The 20,340-nt window shown below is 42.5% G+C and overlaps 1 protein-coding gene across 1 annotated transcript in view; it reads right to left on the reverse strand.

Moving 5' to 3' along the window:
* LOC124803348 (DNA polymerase theta) overlaps positions 1-20,340 on the reverse strand; it is a 347,939-nt gene that overhangs the window by 308,685 nt on the left and 18,914 nt on the right. Inside the window, exons 2-3 of the mRNA XM_047264537.1 lie at positions 17,736-17,847; positions 7,186-7,301 (exon numbers count right to left, since the gene is read on the reverse strand). Of these exons, the coding sequence (XP_047120493.1) occupies positions 7,186-7,301; positions 17,736-17,847 (228 nt within the window). The remainder of the gene's footprint in view (positions 1-7,185; positions 7,302-17,735; positions 17,848-20,340) is intronic.

The following is a 20,340-nucleotide window of genomic DNA, read 5'->3' on the forward strand; positions in this document are numbered from 1 at the left end:
GTACCACCTCCGGGCTCCACGGTAGAAACTGAACTCCTGGCTCGGAGGGCAGTGGCTCGCAGCCAGGGTTATAGTGCTGTCATCCATCCACTCAAGGGTGAGCTTCTAACCCAGCAAGGGTCGAATCCTACGAGAGTTCAGTGGAAGTTTGCGATGCTGGCACTGCTCACTCAGGGCCACATAGTGCTCACTCAGGAACACGCTGCTGAGTGGGGTGTTGGCAAAGCAGGATGTGGACATCAAACGCCATCCTGCAACTGTGACCTTCTAATGTCAATCACACTGCTGGTAGACCATATGCCTACAGAGGGCATATCCAGAGCATCATAGCACTTCAACATTGTAGCCTGAGACTAAATAAAATATGGTTTACATTGCAGTGAAGTTTTCCTTGCAATCCTCATCCAGCACCATCGCCTCCACAACCTGCCACTCCACCACCTTTACACCATACTGGCCCCACTCAACCTCAGTCACTACAGATCCATCAGACATAACCATGGTCACACAGTCTGATAGCTTTGGGACTGATCATTTTGGACTGTCAGTTTCCACCCAGGTTTGGGTTTTGGGATGATGGCAAAGCCATTTAAACAAACATTTCACCGGGTTTCTTTCAACATGTGCCATGAGGATCTGCTGTCCTTTCCAACATTAGTTTTGGCAAGCACCAGTATTGCAGCGGTTGTGTTGGTTAGTTGTAGGACCAGCAGTGCAGGCTTGCTGCTGTGGTTATGGGTGCAGACTGAGTGTTCTGCTCAGCTGTCAAAGTCTTGGTGCCCATCCTCGTCTTCTTACAGACTGCTTCAATGCCGAGGAAAACAAATTCACACTTAAATCTTCAGTATTTTCTTCTCTTCTGCAGGGATGAGACATTCCTTGTTCTAAACTGGATGGGTTCGGGAGCAATCAACACACATGTGTGGGGCAGTGCATTGAACACCTGGTTTGTGGGCAACACAGCTGTATCTTCTATACACTGCCTGTCTGTTATGACACACTGTGGTGTGACCTAAGCATCGACACAAAGCAGTGCATGGGATTAACTGCATAAGACCTAACTAAGACAGAAAAAGAGTGTCACAGCATACTCAGGCAACTTTGATGGACTGAATTTCAGGATAAAAGTTCATTGTTCATTTGGGTAGCACTCAGTGACTTGATCAGGAGTACCACTGTACAGCCTCTTGCTAGACTCAAGTTGTCCTGCGAGTCACTCAACACACGTACAAATGTGTGAATTGTTCAAAGGAACCTTCAACACATTTAACAATAATAAATACATAATCTACCACAGGATGTATTTCATTACTATTACTGCTTTCTCTTAAATTCACAGATGACTCAAGTGGACTAGCCACCTGAAGTCTCAGGGCATTTGGTGTTAATACTGCTCAACAGTTCACCCGAACCACTGGGAGCAGAAATGAGTGGATTAGGCTTCATGGAAGTCCCACAAGCAGTCCACCAAGACATAGTCCCACTTGCCTTACACAAATGAAGTGTGACAGGTTCACCAGATGTTGCCCACTAACAACTGTTCTGCCTCAGCAGCCAAACATCTAATTGGCATGCAGAACACCTTTGATTGAGAGGTCTTTTAGAGAGGTTTATACCATACTCATTATGCAAGTGGTTAACCCAATATCCCAGTTCCCTGTAACACAAAATGATCCACCCCTGTGCAGGATAGTGTCGCTGAAGCAAGCGGGTTACAGAGGACCCGCGGTCCTCACAAGTCACCTCCAGGGTTCGAGGTCATACTTGGATCATTTCTGTAATTTGTAGAAAGGCTACATAAGATCAACTTTCCACACAAAGTTTCAACAAAGCTAAGAGTCTGCAGCATTAGCCCCAGTACTAATTGGGGCCCTCTGGTTCTAAGTTTTAACAACAGACTTTAAAAGCTCTGTGATGAGCTAGGCTGTGGTTATCAGTATTTACACCACAAGGTTGAGATTTATAGGGTCCAATGAAGGGCAATGATGCACTAAACATTAAAAGCTGCTACCCAGGTGGCTGACTGTATATGGGAAACACACAAGGTTTTTTTAGCTTAGGTGACTCTCCAACTAACCCAGATAATGATTGCTGTAAGACACTTCTCAGTATTAAGTCACACCTAAACAAATGCAACTCTTCTCCCTCCCCAACACACACACACACACACACACACACACACACACACACACACACACACACACATTAAAAAAGGGCTTTACACATTGCCCTACTGATTGGCAAATGAAAAAATACATGTATGGATGAAAGGACTTGGTGTACTAGCTGAAAATGTAACTCTAGCTGGTGATGTAACCCTGTACTATAATTATTAATAAAGTGTGATCTGTAGCGTCAGCCATTAACCGGGGAGCGTACATCGCGAACTGGGGGCTCTAGGATGCAACAGTTTGAAAAAAATAACAAAGCATAGTGCCGCACTGTCCGCTGGGCGCCTAGCCGGCTGGTTATGCAAGTGAGTGAGGTGGGTGTGGAATCATTTCCCAACACCAACTTCTGTATAGTGTTTTTTGTCAGTCTAGCAGAATATGGGCAGGCGTTATCGTGGAGCAGCATCACTTCACGCAGTCTTCCTGTTCATTCCACTTGGATTGTGTCTGCAAAACATCACATTCTTGACAGTAAATGTCAGCAGTGATGGTTACACCTTTGGAAAGCAATTTGTAGTACATCACACCATTGCCTTTCCACCAGATGCATTTTGAGGATGTGTGCAAGCCTTTGCACAGGGAATTGCTGCTTTGTCCAGCCTCAAGCATTCCTTTATTTTCCTTACGCTAGCATAAAAACACCACTTCTCATCACCATTAACAATACAGGATAGGAATAGTTGGTGTTGTTCACAAGCCAATTGATGACGAACAAACAGAGATGCATAAATGCAACCTGATTTTTTTTTTCTCCCCGCTCTTAGAGCATGTGGTACCCTTATACCCGATTTTTAAACCTCCCACATTGCATGCAAATGTCGCTCAATTGTGGAATGATCAGAGTTCATCACACTTGCCAATTCTCAACTATACTGATGTGGATCATTGTGGGTTAATGTGTTTAAACGATTTTCATCAAACCTTGAAGGTCTTCCTGAATGTAGAGTCACTAATGTCAAAATGAAACTCCTTAAAATGAGAAAACCATTTTCTTGTGATGCTCTGTCCAATGACATTACCCCAAACATGGCGCAAATGTTTCTGTCTACCTTCACTGCTGTCACCCCTATAATTAACTCAAACAGAACAATATGTCAGAAATGTTTCCATTTCTCCACTTGGCACTCCATTGTCTAGCATCCACAGTGCCACTCACTGTAACTAAATGACAAAATCACAGTATGTAAACTCAAATACCAATAGGGAACTAAACAAATAAAAGACAATCAATAAACTCATAGCAACCAGAATACCAACATATGAAACAAAAACTGTATGAACTTATGTGCTAATCTAATACTTAGACAAATACACCACCTATGTTTCTCATTAGGCTATGCTTTCAATGTGCATTCAGATTCATCCAAAAAAAATCTCACTGTTGTCAGCTTTGAGTTTTGTCAAACTTTCTATACTCAGTATTATGTAAGTTATGCTGCTTTGTAGGACTACATCAAACACCAGGACTTCATTGTAATTGCTTTGGTGTTTGATCCCTAGTATTCTAATTGTCTCACCTGCAGCATGGTGTGGGAAGGGGGGAGGAAGAGGGGGAGGGTGGAGCCAGTTCTTTAGGTCTTACTTTAATACTTTGGGGCCTCCTACAGCACTAGTTACCTGGATTGCATAGTGTGTTGCCTATCTAATAAAAAACCCTAGTGCGTACCCTAAACAGAGTCAGCTTACTTCTCAATGCAGGCTTTTCTTGGTTGTGTAATTAAACATGCTTAAATACTATCATGCATTTCTAACAGACAGTAGTTTTAGAGCATCTCAAATGTTCCCCCAAACATTTTACATTGCTCTTCCTGATTCACATTTGAACAGTATTGAAATCAAAAAAGTAAAATAAATAAATAAATAAATTTTAAAAATACAGGGGTCTCACTCAAACCTCACTGATTTCAAGGACCCAGAAGAGAAAAACCATAGTAGATATGACAATGAAAAATGCACCTCATTGTAGAGCATCTCTATGAATTTATATTCCCATGTCAGGAGTGCCAAGTGTGGGCGCCAGAGTGGAGCATGGTCGCATGAAGTGAAAATAGCGACTCCACAGCAGCACATGCAAGCAGTGGTGTGGTTTGCAGAAACAAAATCGCCGATTACTGTGCAAATAAATTATTGCCGTGTGTATGAATGTGATCTACCTGATGTGAAAACAGTTAAGGAATGGTACAGGTAGTTTCTGGCAACAGGAAGTGTTCTGAAACATTCTGGTCATGCACGTTACGGAGTTTCAGAAAAGACAGTGGAGGACATTGGACAAACGTTTCAGAGTCCCACATAAGTGAATTCGCTAAGCATCTACGCAACTTGACGTACCTCGATCAACATTGCATCGTGTACTTTACCAGCATCTCCAAATTTGTGCTTATAAAGTGCAAATTCTGCAACATCTGACGCCAAACAACAAACCATGCCAACAACAATTTGCTGCTGATATGTTGCAGTGTACTGATATGGATGCCAGCTTCCTGAAAAGATGTTTATTTTCAGATGAGGCAACCTTTCACATGTCAGGAAGGGTTCATAGGCATAATGTTCGGATTTGGGGTTCGCAAAATCCACACACTGTCATTGAACATGTTCATGACAGCGCTAAACTAAATGTCTGGTGCAGGCTAATGCATGACAGGATTGTAGGACCGTTCTTCATTGTGGAACAAACAGTGAATGGGTCAGTGTATCTGGACATGTTGGAGCAGTTTGTGTACCCTCAGATATAAGACTTGCAACCCAACATTATTTTTCAACAAGATGGAGCTCCACCTGCATTGGTCAACAGCTGTTCGCAAGTTCCTGGATAGGAAATTTCCCAGTCATTGGATAGGACGTGGAGGACCCATTACCTGGCCCCCACGTTCACCCTAGATTACGCTGCTTGATTTCTTCATGTGGGGATTCATGAAGGACCGCGTGTATGCGACCAAAATGGACGATATTCCTACATTGCGACATCGTAGCACTAATGCGATTGCAACAATAACAGAGAAAATGTTACAAAGAACTTGGCAGGAAATTGAATAAAGACTCTATATTCTTTGTGCTACAAATGGTTCACATGTAGAGGTGTATTGATGATAAATAAATAAATTCTTTGAGATGCTCTACAATGTGGCGCATTTTTCATTGTCGTAACCACTGTGTTGTTTTTTTCCCTATGTCTTTGAAATCAGGGATGTTTGAACGGGACACCCTGTGTATCAAACATTAATACTACATTCAGTACATTTCCACATAATTATATGTCAACCCAGTTACCAAATTACATAGCAGTTACTGCTTCAAAGACCTATGTGAGATGACAGTTTTACTCTTCACCCTAATATGTGCTGAGATGAACATTAGGAAGGCATGGAGAGAAACTAGTCACAGTTGAACCTTCAACTAGGACTACAAGGCATGTGCAGTAGAACAAATTATGTTATTTAAGGAAACAGATACTAGCTATAAACTTGCTCCCTTACTGCACTTAAAGTTTTTCTTCTAGATCACATTAGATGCAATATGGTCAGACTCTTACTTGGAAACGGCTTCCTTTATTAGCACATTAATGTCAAGTAAGATGGAAAATGAGTATCTGAATGCAGCTGTGCTAAAATATAAGGTATTTCCATGAATTAAGTTCCATTTGGCTATATAAAACAAATGCGTACAGGTAAAGAAAAAATATTTATTGTACAAAAATCTACAACTGTTAAACTACTTTTCTACATAGCTTCCGAAATTTTGTAGGCACTTGTCATAGCATGGCACAAGTTTTTGTATGCCTTCTTCATAGAAGGTTGCCACTTGTGTATTCAACCATGTGGTAACATGTTCTTTCAGTTCGTCATCATCGTTGAATTTTTGACCACCAAGGACAAATTTTAGGTGTACGAAAACCATCACCTTCTTCATTGTAGCGTGTCAGAAACTGAAGTGCACTGCCCACCCATTGTTTTTTGTGTTGTTCAGTAAGAATTTTAGGCACACAATGTGAGCAAAGTTTTCAAAATTTCAGGTTTTCAGTAATAATTTCATGAATTAGTGATCATGAGATTTGCGGAACCTCCCTAGCAAGGGCACTAAGTGTAAACCTACAGTTGTGATTAATCTTCTCTTCAACTGTGCGAACCAGTTCATCAGTAACCACAGATGGGTGTCCACTTCGTTCTTCATTACGCACTTGATCACGTCCTTTATTGAACAGTCTGACCCATCTTCTAACCACTGAATCACTCATAGCATTTTGTCCATAAACCTAGCAGATTTTCCAATGAATTTCCTTTGGTTTAACTTTCTTTGCATTTAGAAAATGAATCACAGATCTGATTTCACACGTGGCAGCATTTTCAATTACGGGTGACATTATAAAGAAGCACTACAAAGCACACGTTGGCACCAGCAATCTGAAAATGGCGTACATGTCTTCTCCTTGAGTCAGAGTAACTGCCATGTATGCTCGGAACTGCAATTGTAGCACTACCACAGATAGAAATAGAAACAGAACTTACTTTGTAAATGACCCTCGAATATTATCAATTAATACCATCCATATGATCTAGACAGGAAACATGTACTGATACAGATGCTAATGCACTGCCTGGTTGATTCCCTGTTTCTTATAATCTTTTACTTTGTGACAAATGTCCATCTCCACATAACCAAAATAGTACAGTATAACTATAGGTCTGAAATTACTATGACAATGCAACTTGGAAAAACGATATATTAATAAGGAAATTTCATTGATATCTTTCAGTAAAGAAAAGAAATCCAAATAGAAGTTACATCCAGTGATGATTTAAATATGCAATATGAGTTTTTCACTTATACATAGTCACTTATCACCACTTGTAATTTTGAGCACCTAGTGAGTGAATACAATAACAACACATTTTAAGTTGCGCATTAAAAACTGCTAAAGTTAGTTTTAATTCTAGAATGTTACTTAAAAGAAACTAGGCACAGCACACAAATTTAGTTAATTTATTTAAAGTATGACAACAAATTTGTGAAAATTTACCTGAAAGTAAAACATTTTCTCTCTGACGACAGAAACAAATGGGAGAATGATGATGACTTTCTTCTTTCTCTCTAGCACAGTTTTTATTGCTAAAATTTCAGCAACTAATGTTTTACCTGAAATAATAAAAAATACTATTTACCCACTGTTTGTAAAAAATATTACAAAGCATGTTCAGAACTTTAGCTAGATTACCCCACTTGAGAAGCTTACATCAAACTGGACCTCCCCACAAAACGAATTTACTGTTACTGTCTCTCCCCTCCTTGGTTCATTTCCTGTCTCGACTCAGTCCCTCATCCCCCCCCCCCTCCCAATCTGGGGCTCCACTCCTCTTAATCAAAAATTCAGACCTGTGATTAATCCTCCCAACTGAAAATCCAGGAACAACTATAACTAAATTCAAATAATTTGCCACTTATAAAAAACAGCAACTAATGAGACTACATCTCATTTAAGTTCCTCCTGAGCTAAATCTGTTTTAGCCTTAAAATAGTTTCGAACTTCTTAAAACAGATAGCTACGTAAACCTATAAGAACATAGCATACTCAAAATGTGAAAAAAGCAGTTTAACATAAAAAATGACATCTACAGTATTTGTTGAAACAGTTTTATCTACTGCTCAATTACAAATATCCTGTGGCCAAACAAGAATGAATCTTATCATATTTTTTTCCCCAACACCATTTCATCAAAGAACAAGAAAGCCTGTCACCCTTTCATCCTAAGTGGATTCCTAGAGAATCCACAGTAATATTTTCACTTTCTGCCTGCTGAAAAGGTGGTCTCTCACTGGATCCACAATGGTGTCATTGATCTGAGCAGCATTTTGGGGCAAAACAGGAATAACATACTCTAGACAGATGCAGTGCTACTTGAAACAAATGGAAATTAAGGAAAAGTTTATAGTGTTCCAATTCGTTTGTTTTCTGCAAGAATCATGTTTTTATTCTTAACGAAGGAGATAATATTCAGTACACATAAGGTTTCCTAAGGTGAACATAGTATCTTTGCAAACAGAGCACATTATTGAATAATTTTATAAATTGTTGATGTTACTGAGAAATATTCTTAGACACAACTTGCTTTTTTTTTTAATTACTGTGATGTTTAATCCATGAAATCAATAAATACAGATAAAAGCGGCAGTGTGCTGAAAAGAAAAAGATGGGAGCATAACTAGAATCAGCTGTCCAAAAATTGTCAAGCACTATAATAAAAACATGGGATCTGTTGACAAAGCAGGCAGGTTGAAGGCAACGTATGCCATAGACATTAAAGGTACAAAATGTTGGCACAGAATATTCTGGCACCTCATTGAGGTCAATGTTGTGGACAGTTACATTTTATATAAACTTCCTAAAAAGTTACCAATGATGCGCTTGCTTCGCCAGGCCACTGCTGGCATTGGATACAAATGCAGCAGTGGCAGATTACATGGGCGCATCATGACATCCTTCCCCTCTTTTGCGTAGCCGGCAGCACAGGCCTTGGTGCAAAAAAAAAAGGACGACCACGTCAGCCAGATTGCCCAGGTGACCCAACAATGATGGCAGCAGTGGTGGCAATGCAGAAAGGCATCTGAATGCCAATGGCATAGGTTTCCATTGGCTCATCAGCATCCGAAGAGGTGTCGCCCACCCAGGGATTGGCCATCAGCTGTCTCCAACCTGGTGGGTTTTAAGGGCAGAAATGGCCCTGTCAATGGGCTGGCTGCTTTGATGACTCTGCATGGTAAGGGGGGGGGGAGTCCTCTGTAGACCAAGCAGTGGCAAGGGACAGAGGCAGCGACAAGCGGGAATGTCTGCCCATTGCTCTGACGACCAGGCGGTGCCCGGGTAGCTGCTGTCAGACACTGATCGAAGGTCCAGGGCGGGCAGTGGCTTTATCTTGACATCATCACTGCCCACTGGCACATCCAGGGAAGGAGCCTTCATGCCACTCGGCCCTGGTGAAAAGAGTGGGGTGGCTGCCAGGAGAGCCCTCTGACTGTGTTCACTGTAGCTGTAGCAGGTCGTTGCCCCACCTAAGGCACAGTTTATTCTGATGGTGGGAGAGTGACATCCCACGGGTGTCCACAGTGAATGTTAACCAGTTGTGCATCTCCCAAACATTGCCAGCAACCATCACAGCCGCCGACCAAAGCTGCATGCCCAGAATGGATCACCCTTAACTTTTCATGAATGGCATGGCCATACCACAGGCTGTGGTACAGGACAGAGCAAGTGTAGCAGGGGCTGGGATTGTCAGCCGTGTAGAGCCTCCACTAGGCTGAGGCTGCTCAGTGAGCTGATCCTGTAGGTGCCGAGGACCAGAGGAAACACCATATCAGCAGGCAAGTCCACCAGGAACTTTGCTAATTGTTGTGTGGGATTTTAGGGCGCAAAACATCTAAGGTCGTAAGCACACTTTGCCAGTTGTGTCTTAAATGTACACACCATATGTTTCATTCAATTGTGGGTGAAATGGTGTGAACATGAGATTAATACTACCATTTCAGATGCAAAAATCATGGGAACACCACTGAGGCAAATGTGGATCATTATTGGAGAAGATTGTATGTGGCAATCGTTTGATCACAAAAGTCGGTGTTAGAGCCAGCTTCTACTGATGTGGAACACATTCACATGAGAGATGGGTAATTTGACAGTGCATCCACCACTACTAACTGCATGGAATGACAGAAAGGATGCACAAAATCAATGTAGATGTGGTCCCCAGATGATCAGGAGTCGGCCATGGGGCAAAAAGAGCACAGGAGAGTCCCTGGTGCTTGGGACACTGTGTGCACCTGCGGAAAAGCTTCTCAATTGCTGAATCAGTGCCAGGCCAGTAGACAGAATGCCTCGCTACCATTTTCAAGTGGGTTTTGCGCCAGTGGCCACAGTGGAGAAGCACAAGAATCCAGGATCACAGGACTGGCAGGATGACAATGCGAACTTTGTCTGAATTCGTACTGAGGAGGAATATTCCTACTGCCATTGCCAGAAAGAAAAAATTGCAGAGCAGGCCCGACTCCTTAGTGGGCAGCTATGTGGGCCAACCTTATGACACAAAATGAGACCCCTGACAGAATACTGGATCCTGCCAAGTGGCTTTCTTTATGTACTTTTCTGTGATTGGGAAACTATCCAACACCTGCTGTACACAATCATTGACTTGGAAACACACAACTTCCGTTTTGTCAAGTTCTGGGTCAGTACCAATGGGTAAGCAAGCACAACAACATGTCTGCACTGGCAAGATGAACAGTGGGATGATAATGAATCTCAGACTGATATGCCCTCAAAAGTGAGGTCCACCACTGAAGTCTTTTGTGGTTCTGCCAGGAAGCTGTGAATGGATACCGAAAAGCACCACAATTAGATTATGGTCAGTGATGAGATGGAATTTGTTTCCATAAAGGAAAATGCAGAACTTACAGCCCACATAGATGATTTCCAATGCTTCCTTTTCTATTTGCAAATAATTGCCTTGAGCAGATGTCAATGTCTTTGAGGCATATGCCAGAAGTTATTCAGATCCATCAGCTTTCCTGTGAGACAAAATCACCCCACGTGCGTACTGGGATCCATCTACAGCAAGAACCAGTTGTTTACCCACGTCAAAGTACCAAGACATTGGAAAGACATTAGCAACGACTTGATGGGGATGAAAGCCTTGTTGCAGTCCACTGACAAAAGGAAAGGAACACCTTTCTTCTGAAAGTTGTTTAGGACATGAATGACATCTGCCACATTGGGGATAAATTTTGTATAGTAACTGGCTTTCCCAAAAATGCTTAGAGTTCTTTCAGGTTTCGCAGTTTAGGAAGGTTGGCAATAGCCACTAAGTGATGCTTCGTAGAATGGGTGCCATCCTTCGAAAGAAGATGGCCCACGTATTCGACTTCTGCCTGAAAAACTTTGGCTTCTGCAAGTTGCACTTAAGGCCTGCCTCTTGCAGTCTAGTGGAAATAGTCCGAAGGTTGTCAAGGTGTTCCTGTCATGAGGACCATGTGATGATAATGTTATCCAGATAGTTTGCACAACAGGGGATGTCGTGTATTAACCGTTCAATGGACTGCCAAAAAACAGTGGGATCACTCGCAGTGCCACACCAAAGCGCATGTAACAGTATAATCTGAAAAGGGTGTTGATAACCATAGTCTGTTGGGAAACAGAATCCAGATGAATCTGTAGACATGCCTCCACCAAATCAATTTTTGAAAAACATTTACCACCAGTCAGTTCCACAAGGATTTCATCAGTCTGCTGAATCAGATAAGAATCCACTACCGATCAAGAATATATGGTGGATTTTAAATCTCCACACAAATGAAATGCCCCTGAAACTTAGCGAATGACAACCAATGGCATAGTCCATGGGCTATAGGTGTCTGGTTCGATGACACACAGGCCCTGCTACCTATCTAGTTCCTCCTTGACTCTGACATGAGGGTGAATGAGAGGGACCAACTATGACACAATTTAGGAATGGTAATCCAAAATCTGGCAAAAACAGGGGACCAAACTCCTTGAATTTGAAACCCAAAGACCATGAACGCATCAAGACCAAAAATGTTCTCCAACGTTGCACTGTCTACTGACAAAAACACGATCATTCTCATGATGAGTTATATGTGTGAATTTGGGTCTTCTGTGCCCTCAACAACGAGGTCATCAACACCCTTACACTTATCAAAACAAACAAATGTGGAGTTAAACACTAAAATTTTTGCACATTCATGCACTCGAAATGACCACATGGCCACTCAGTCTCACATCTGCTAAAGCAAATCAGAAAGAGGGAAAGTAGCTATACACGAAATTAAAACACAAAGAAAAAAAAAGACAGAAGAACTAAAAGAAAAGCACAAGAAAATGTGACTGGCTGACCACTTATAAAAAAATGGGTGAGCCAGGCACCCTTTTAACACATTACAAACATCTCCCAAAAATCTTGGACAATTTACAAAACTTTAAAAATCAAACCACATTTGTTTGAACATCGCTTAAAATAGTGGGCAGGTCCTTCAACAAATCTGCCGTGGCCCACAGGTCAGAAAATAATGCACAGTCCAAAAAATGTTGCACACGTTATCTGTACGCCAGAAGCACCACACATTGGAGGGTCCTCTCGCCGGGGTAAGAAGTCTTGTATCATAAGGCTGTGGCCTATGTGAAGATAGGTAAGAAGGACTTTGTACTTCCTATGTGGCTGGAAAGAAGTAAGACATGGCCAAGTTGTAGGCTTTACTACGCGGAGCTTATTGTCAGTCACTTCCAGCCACTCATCTTCCCACTGATGCATGACTTTGTATCTCAACAGTGAGGTCATACATAGTGCGCAGGGGGATGGCACACTGAAAGGACTGAGGATCGCGACATGCCTCCTTGGCTGCTAGAACTGCCCTTTCGTTCCCCGCAATACCCATGTGCCATGGCACTCAGCAGAAAGTCACCTCCTTCCCCAGTCGTCGTAGTTGGAGGAGGGCATTCTGGATATTCTGGATGAATTTATCTGCTGGGCACAAATACTGGAGAGAGTAAAGGACGCTTAGAGAATCTGAACCAGCAAAAAATTTAGCACTGGAAGAATGTCTCACCTGCTCCAGTGCCTGCAAGATCACATATAATTCTCCCTCGAACACAGAAAATTCTTCAGGCAGTCAGATCTTGCAGACATGATCTGGGAAATCAACAGAGCAACCAACACAGAACCCCCACTTAGACCCGTCCATAAAGACAACTACATAGTTGTGGTGCTCATATAATATGTTAGAAAATATCGTCTTAAAAACAGACGCAGAACCCAGGGCGGCAGATGGTTAAAACCCTGGACTGGGTTTGCACTTCTTGTGCTTGGACTGACTCCAGCACACGCTGCACACGAATCCTAAATGGCATTGTGGCTCGTGGATGGTTGGAGAAAGTGCATTCCGAAGACAGATGAGCAACAGTATGGTATAAGGGTGAAGTCAGAGATGCAAGGAACTTAAATGTCTAATGCACCATGAGAAGCTGCTCCCAGATGGTGAGAGGCAGTTCCCTGGCCTCAGCACAGAGGCTGGGTGTGAGACTGGTCCTATAAGCACCTGTAGCCAGCTGAATCCCCTTAGGGTGGACAGCATCTATGATCTTCCACACACCATGCACCCATAGTCCAGCCATGAATGCACAAAAGCCCTATAAAACTGGAGCAGATGCACCCGCTCTGCTCCCAAAGACCTGTGGCTATGGCACTTGATGTTGTTCAATGACTTCAGGGTTCTGGCTTTTAGGTATCTCAGGTGTGGCAACCATGACAATCTGGAGTCAAAATGAAGTCCAGAAACCTCACTAAGTCCCTAGAATGTAGGACAATGTCCCTCTTATGCACGGCAGGTATGCACGACGGGTAAATTAAAAATCTGATGACGAGAGTGGTTAAAGTGTGCGCCCCCCCCCCCCCCCCACACACACACACACACACACACACACACACACACACACACACACACACACTCACACTTATCTGCAACAAACTTAACCTTGTCTTTACGGCACCCTCCTCTAACTTGTGCAATGTAAGATGCAACTGATGGATCACTCTTGCAACACTAGAGGAGGAACAGAAAACAGCAAAATCGTCCACAAAAAAGGAGCACTGTACAGAACTCCTTACCACATGATACTATTTATGGCTATGGTAAAGAGGGTAACACTTAAAACATTGCCCTAAGGGACACCATTCTTTTGCTCAAATTGATCTGACAGCTTGTCACCAAGTCAGGTCCTAAAAGCTGCTGAGACAGGAAAGATAATATGAAGATGGAAATCTGGCCATAATAACCTCATTGATGTGGTTGTGTGAACATATAATGTCTGAAAATAGTATTGTACACCTTACTGATATCGAAGAATATATTGATAAAGTGATGCTTACATAGGAAAGCCTGCTGTTGTTGACAGCACTGAAAGTGGCTAAGAATTTGCCTGGTCTCTAACAACCAGACCAGACAACAGTTAAACATTCGCTCCACAGTCTTTCCTAAACAGCTTGTTAAGGTGATACTCCAATAACTACTGGGACATGTGTGGTCATTTCCTGGTTTGAGGAGAGGTATCAGAATTGCTTCCTTCCATGAGATGCAGAATTTGCCTGTCTGCATACAAGATTAAAACATTTGAGGAAGATGTTCTTTGATTCTGCTGGAAAATGTCGAAACATAAACTATCGGATTTGGTTGTGACCTAGTGCAATGTCAAGAGCCTCAGTCAATGCCGATTTGAGCTCCCACATGAAGAAAAGTGAGTTGTAGACCTCAAAACTGTTGAATCTGAAGTCCACCTTTCTACAGTTGCATGGTACTGATGAAACATCGGATCCTGGCTTGCTTTGGCAGTAGTTTTTGGAAAGTGCTTTGCTAGTGTCTGAGCAATGTCTCTGGGTGTTGTTTGGAGACACACCTGTTTCAGCACCGCTGCTATCGGTAAACAAGTGGTTTATTGGAAATCCTCCAGATGGCTTCCCATATTTTTGTAGAAGAGGTGGAACGATCGATGGAGTCCAGGAACGCTTGCCATGGCCTTTTCTTATGCTCCCTAATGATGCACTGAGCCTTGGCCCTTGCAACTCAAACGGCCCTGAACTTGTCTGCTGTCAGTCGACATTTAAAATGTCAAAGAGTCACACACCTGTCCTGGATTGCTGATCAGCACTCATCTGTCCACCTATGTACAAGTTGACTCCTAAGACAACCTGATGACTTTCGGATGGATAAGTCAGCAGCATGGCAGACCACTCGTGTGATGTGGTCCACCTACCCTTGAATGCTGTCGCAGTGTCTGAACGCAGCCAGTTGGGTGAAGAGCATCCCAATAGCCCTGCTGAACATCCATTTTGGTGGCTTCTCTTCAGGTATTGCTCCACATAGTGCATGAATACAGAGTGGGAAGTGGTCACTGTAATGAAGACTGTCAATGACTTCCCATTGAATAGAGTCTGTGAGGATGGGAGAGCAGAAAGAGAGGTCGACAGCTGAGAATGCCCCAGTAGCACAGAAATGAGGGTGACAGCTCATGAGACATCATGAGGCTCTCCAAACCTCTACCCCGAGGGCAAGTAGAAGTTAAGCTCCACAAGACATGATGGGCACTGAAGTCCCCCAGGAGGAATGGTCGTGGGAGTTGTTCTGCAAGATCTGCGAGAGCCTCCGAGTCTATTGCATCTCGCGGAGGTAAATGCAGTGAGCAAACAGTGAACCTCTGATACACGTGAATTTCAACTGCAGCTGCTTGCAGGTCAGTAGCCGGAGCAAGAGCAGAGGAGTGGTGAGCATTGGTGACAAATAAAAGCCCTCCCTTGTCTCTTTCGCTGATTGGTCAACCTTGTGGTATAGTGTACAGGGACGTTTGTACCTTTAAAATATGTTTCTCATAAAGTACAAGTACAAGGTGCTAGGAGTTTGAGTTCCTCCACATGAATCTTGAATCCAGTCAAGTTCCACTTTAGTATAGGAGCCATGTCACTGGTGTGGTTCTAATTTACCCCTATCTTTGCACCAGGGAGGTGAAGTACTTGTAGAACAAGGGGGAGTGGAGGATCTGTCTGTATCCGAGGCCTCTAACTCCATGATGTCCTCCTCATCAGTCAGACACACCAGAATGACTTCTGACTGTGCCCGGGACAGCTTTTGACCTGAACACTGGGATCCTTTCCCTGCATTCTGTCCCGCTGAGGAGCTGAGACGCACTCTGCCTTTCGTGTGCCTTCTAGATGCTCATTGCGGAACTGTTATCAGTCTTTCCTGTTGCAACTGCTTCAACAGTTTTGTCCTTAATCTTTTTACCTTGGCATGTACATGTGGGAAGTACAGACTCTTGTAGTGAATACTGGCACATCGTCTGCATCAAAATTTCCAAATGTACAAAGTGGCAAACACAGTGGGTTTCGTCACCTTATATTCTTTTTTGGATTTGGCATAGAGGATCCACTTCATCATTTCTGTTTCCTGTATTTTACATTCCTCAAAAAAAAAAAAAAAAAAACAGGTCACTCTCAGCTCCAGACTGAGTGGTTCCCAGAACATTTGATGCAGATCACTGTAGACAGGCAGTCAGACCTAGTGTCAAGAGCCACTTATCCACATTTCCCGCAGGTCACTTTACCTCCACAACTCATGGTAGCATGGCCAAAATGCTGGCATTTATAGCACCACATAGCAGATCCATTCACTCGCAAAAGATGCGCAGAACAAACTATCTCCTTGTCAAACTGCTGTATCTACACTTTTTATTGACAACTACTACATACACAAAACTTACTTCAGATGATAACTGCAAGCCAAGTAATAATAAGGTTATAGTAATATTAACAAAACTATTAAATGTGTAAGTACTGAGTCATATTACTGATAACTCAATGACAATGGCACAGAGCTGGTCTGACTAGAGAACATTTGCGTACTGCTGCAAAGATGGACGTGGACAAGGCCCCACAGGCATTGGCCCATCATTTTCATATTTGCCAGCCTGGGTGCTGACTGCAGGCAATGGTAGCGCACTTATTTCCCCCAGTCACCACTGGTGCCACATACAAATGCTGTGGTGGCGGACTGCGCAGGCACACCGCCGCAAGGATGAAGCCAGATAGTCCCAAAAATCATTTCAGTGCCTATGTCTCAAAGGCATTACATACTGATAAGGCAGTACATTGTGCCTGCTGCAGCAGCAAGCAAAATCCCAAACAAACAAGATGGATGGGTTCCATATGCAAAGTTGGATTATGTATGATGAGCATAAGCAGTGCTTTTGCTTGTGAGGACTAAACGAAAAATGTTCATTCATGATAAATAAGAAAGTGGCAGTTTTTACATGCAGGGTAGTGAAACTGGTACTTCTGTAGTGGTTTCACACCAAGACCACCAGCTGATGCCCTAATGACACATTAAAATCATAAGAAATGTTTTATTCCATTTTATCTGATGCAATTCTACAAGAAATGTATAAATTAAATTCACTTCAGTTTTAAGTGATAAAATAATTTCTGGCTCAAAGGCAAAACTGAGCATTATAGTTTCTTCCTACTCTATGACTTTTCTCTGCCAGAACAAATGTATGAATACAATTTATAGTGATTTTATTTTCATTGTAGATCATCATACATACAGCATCCACTTATTGGTCTTTTCAGTTCTGAAGGGGACACACAACTGGCCAAGCTAAACAGCATATTGTAATTCATTGGGAAAACAGTAGCCATCCTCTTACAGATTTCCACCGACATTAGCATACTGTGGTTATAAAAAGAGTACTCATATATTATCATATTCAAATAATAACCACCACAACATTCTTGTACCATGTTTTCTTTTACTGCTTCACCTAATGTTTGACTTTTAATGCTGGCCAAATTTAAACTTGTTGCATGAAGGTGTCTCTCAGAATCTTACATGTGTGCTATTCATTGCAGTGATTAACTGATACTATTTAAATCCTATTTGATTCAACACATGAATTTAAATATAAACAGCTTGTGATATACAGCAAATTTATAATAATTTGTTATTTAACAGTCAATCTCTCACCAGCTGATGTTGGAGCTGAATAGACAAGATTCCCTCCATCCAGAACATTTGGACTGCATAAGCACTCTACTTGCCAGGAGAACATTGATTTTACTCCAGCTGAATGATACTCCTGCAACAGAAAAATATCCTGTAAAGCAAGAATTAACCTAGCAATTACACTATATTGATACACAACAACAAAAATAATGAATTTTTGACAATATAATGTAATAGGATAGATAAAAATCTACTCAGCAAGTGGCAGCAGGAGAACACACATAAAAAAGATTTTACATATGCAAGCTTTCGAAGACAGAGGTGCCTTCTTCAGGCAGAAGTATTGAAAGGGAAGGAAGAGGGGTAAAAGAAAAGGACTGATGAGGTTTAGGAAAATGGGTAGAGTTTGGAAATGTCATCCAGAAACCCGGATCAAGGGAGACTTATCAGATGGGATGAGAAGAAAAGATTGATTGTTGGGGACTGCAGTGAATGAGATTTGAAAATCTGAGAGTTTAAAGGTGGAAGACAGTGTAATATGTAAGACAGTGATTACTGCTAAAACATCATGCATCAGTTAATAAGAGTGAAAAGCTAAGTGAATTGTATGTAATAGGGGACGGCAAAAAATAGACACGTCAGAAAATTAAAGATGTACAAAACTAAAACAAAGTGATGAAAGAAGTAGTTACTGTGAAGAAATGCTGAGACAGAACAAAAATGGTTCAAATGGCTCTGAGCACTATGGGACTTAACGTCTATGGTCATCAGTCCCCTAGAACTTAGAACTACTTAAACTTAACTAACCTAAGGACATCACGCAACACCCAGTCATCACGAGGCAGAGAAAACCCCTGACCCCGCCGGGAATCGAACCCGGGCGCGGGAAGCGAGAACGCTACCGTACGACCACGAGCTGCGAACTGAGACAGAACAAATTTATGTAAATTACAGCCACGTGGGTAGCGAGAATCGAGGACATGTTGTTGCAGTAGTTCCCACCTGCAGAGTTGTGAAAAATTGGTGTCGGGGGAAGAATTCAGATGGCACCTGTGGTGAAGCAGGCACCGAGGTCATAAGTGGCTTCTTGTAGAGCTCGCTATGCAACAGCATATTGTGTGTTGCTGGTATATATCTTCTGCCTATGCCCATTCATCCTAATTGATAACTTGGTGGAAGTCATGCTGATGTAAAAGGCCAAACAAGGTTTTTATAACAGCTGGTATATGACGTGTTGTTTCACAGGTGGCTCTCCCTTGGACAGTATATGTTTTACCAGTAACAGGCCTGGTGTTGGTGGTGGTAGGAGGGTACACAGGGCAAGTCTTGCAGCACAGGCAGTCACAGGGCTTGTAGCCATAGGGTAGGGAGATAGGAGCAGAAGGAGCGTAGGATCCGACCAATATATTGTGGAGATTGGAGGGAGGGGGGGGGGGGGGGGGAGGGCACAGAAACACTATTCTAGGTGTGGTGGGCAAAGTCTCAGATAGAATGGACCTCATTTCAGGGCATGATTTTAGAAAGTCATAGCCTTGTCGAAGTAGCTGATTAATACATTCAAGACCAGGATAACACTGAGTGACATATGATGTACTCCATAGCTGTTTTTTGGAGGGATCAGCAATACCAAGATTGGATGTGATGGCCCAGTAAATATGCTTTTGAACTAGGCTGGTGGGGTAGTTACATCCAGTCAGGGTAGAGGTGAGACTGGTAGTATACTGCCGTAAAGAGTCTGCTTCCGAACAAATATGTTTACCTCAAATGCCAAGACCGTAAGGGAGGAAACATTTGACATGGACAGAATGACAACTGTCACAATATAAGTATGGTTGTTTATTAGTGAGTTTAATGTGGACAGAAGTGGTGAGGATAAGATCAACATCAAGGAAAGTGGGTGGGATTTGGAATACGACCATGTGAGATTTAATTGGGAGAATGTAAATAGATATTCCAGGAATTTTAATAAGCCAGCCTCCTTTCTTCACTCTGTTTCAGTGTTCTACATCTTTCATTTTTTGACCTACCTATTTTTCGCCATGCCCCTCCCACATCTATGACATAGCTTTTCACTTCTTTTACTTAATTTTACTTTACTTGTTTACTAAGCTTTTCACTTTTATTAATCTGTGCACGATGTTTTAGGAGTAATTTGTCTTGCATATCACCCTTTCTTCCACTTTATGCTCTCATGTTTTCAAATCTTGTCCAGTGCAGTCCCTAACAATCAGTCTTTCATTCTCATTATTCTCATTCCGTCTGGTAGCTCTCCCCTGACTTGGTGTTCTGCATGACCTTTCCAAACTCTGCCCCTTTTCCTAAACCACTCTGGTCCTTTTCCTCCACCGTTCCTCCTTCCCCTTCAACCCCTCTGCCAGAAGGAGCCGCCACTGACTCCGAAAGCTTGCATACATAAAACCTTTGGTTCAAATGGCTCTGAGCACTATGGGACTTAACAGCTGAGGTCATAAGTCCCCTAGAACTTAGAACTACTTAAACCTAACTAATCTAAGGACATCACACACATCCATGCCCAAGGCAGGATTCGAACCTGCAACTGTAGCAGTCACGAAGTTCCGGACTAAAGCTCCTAGAGCCACTCGGCCACGGAGGCCAGCATAGAACC

This window comes from Schistocerca piceifrons, chromosome 1 (genome assembly GCF_021461385.2).
Source record: "Schistocerca piceifrons isolate TAMUIC-IGC-003096 chromosome 1, iqSchPice1.1, whole genome shotgun sequence".
Taxonomy (NCBI): Eukaryota; Metazoa; Arthropoda; class Insecta; order Orthoptera; family Acrididae; genus Schistocerca; species Schistocerca piceifrons.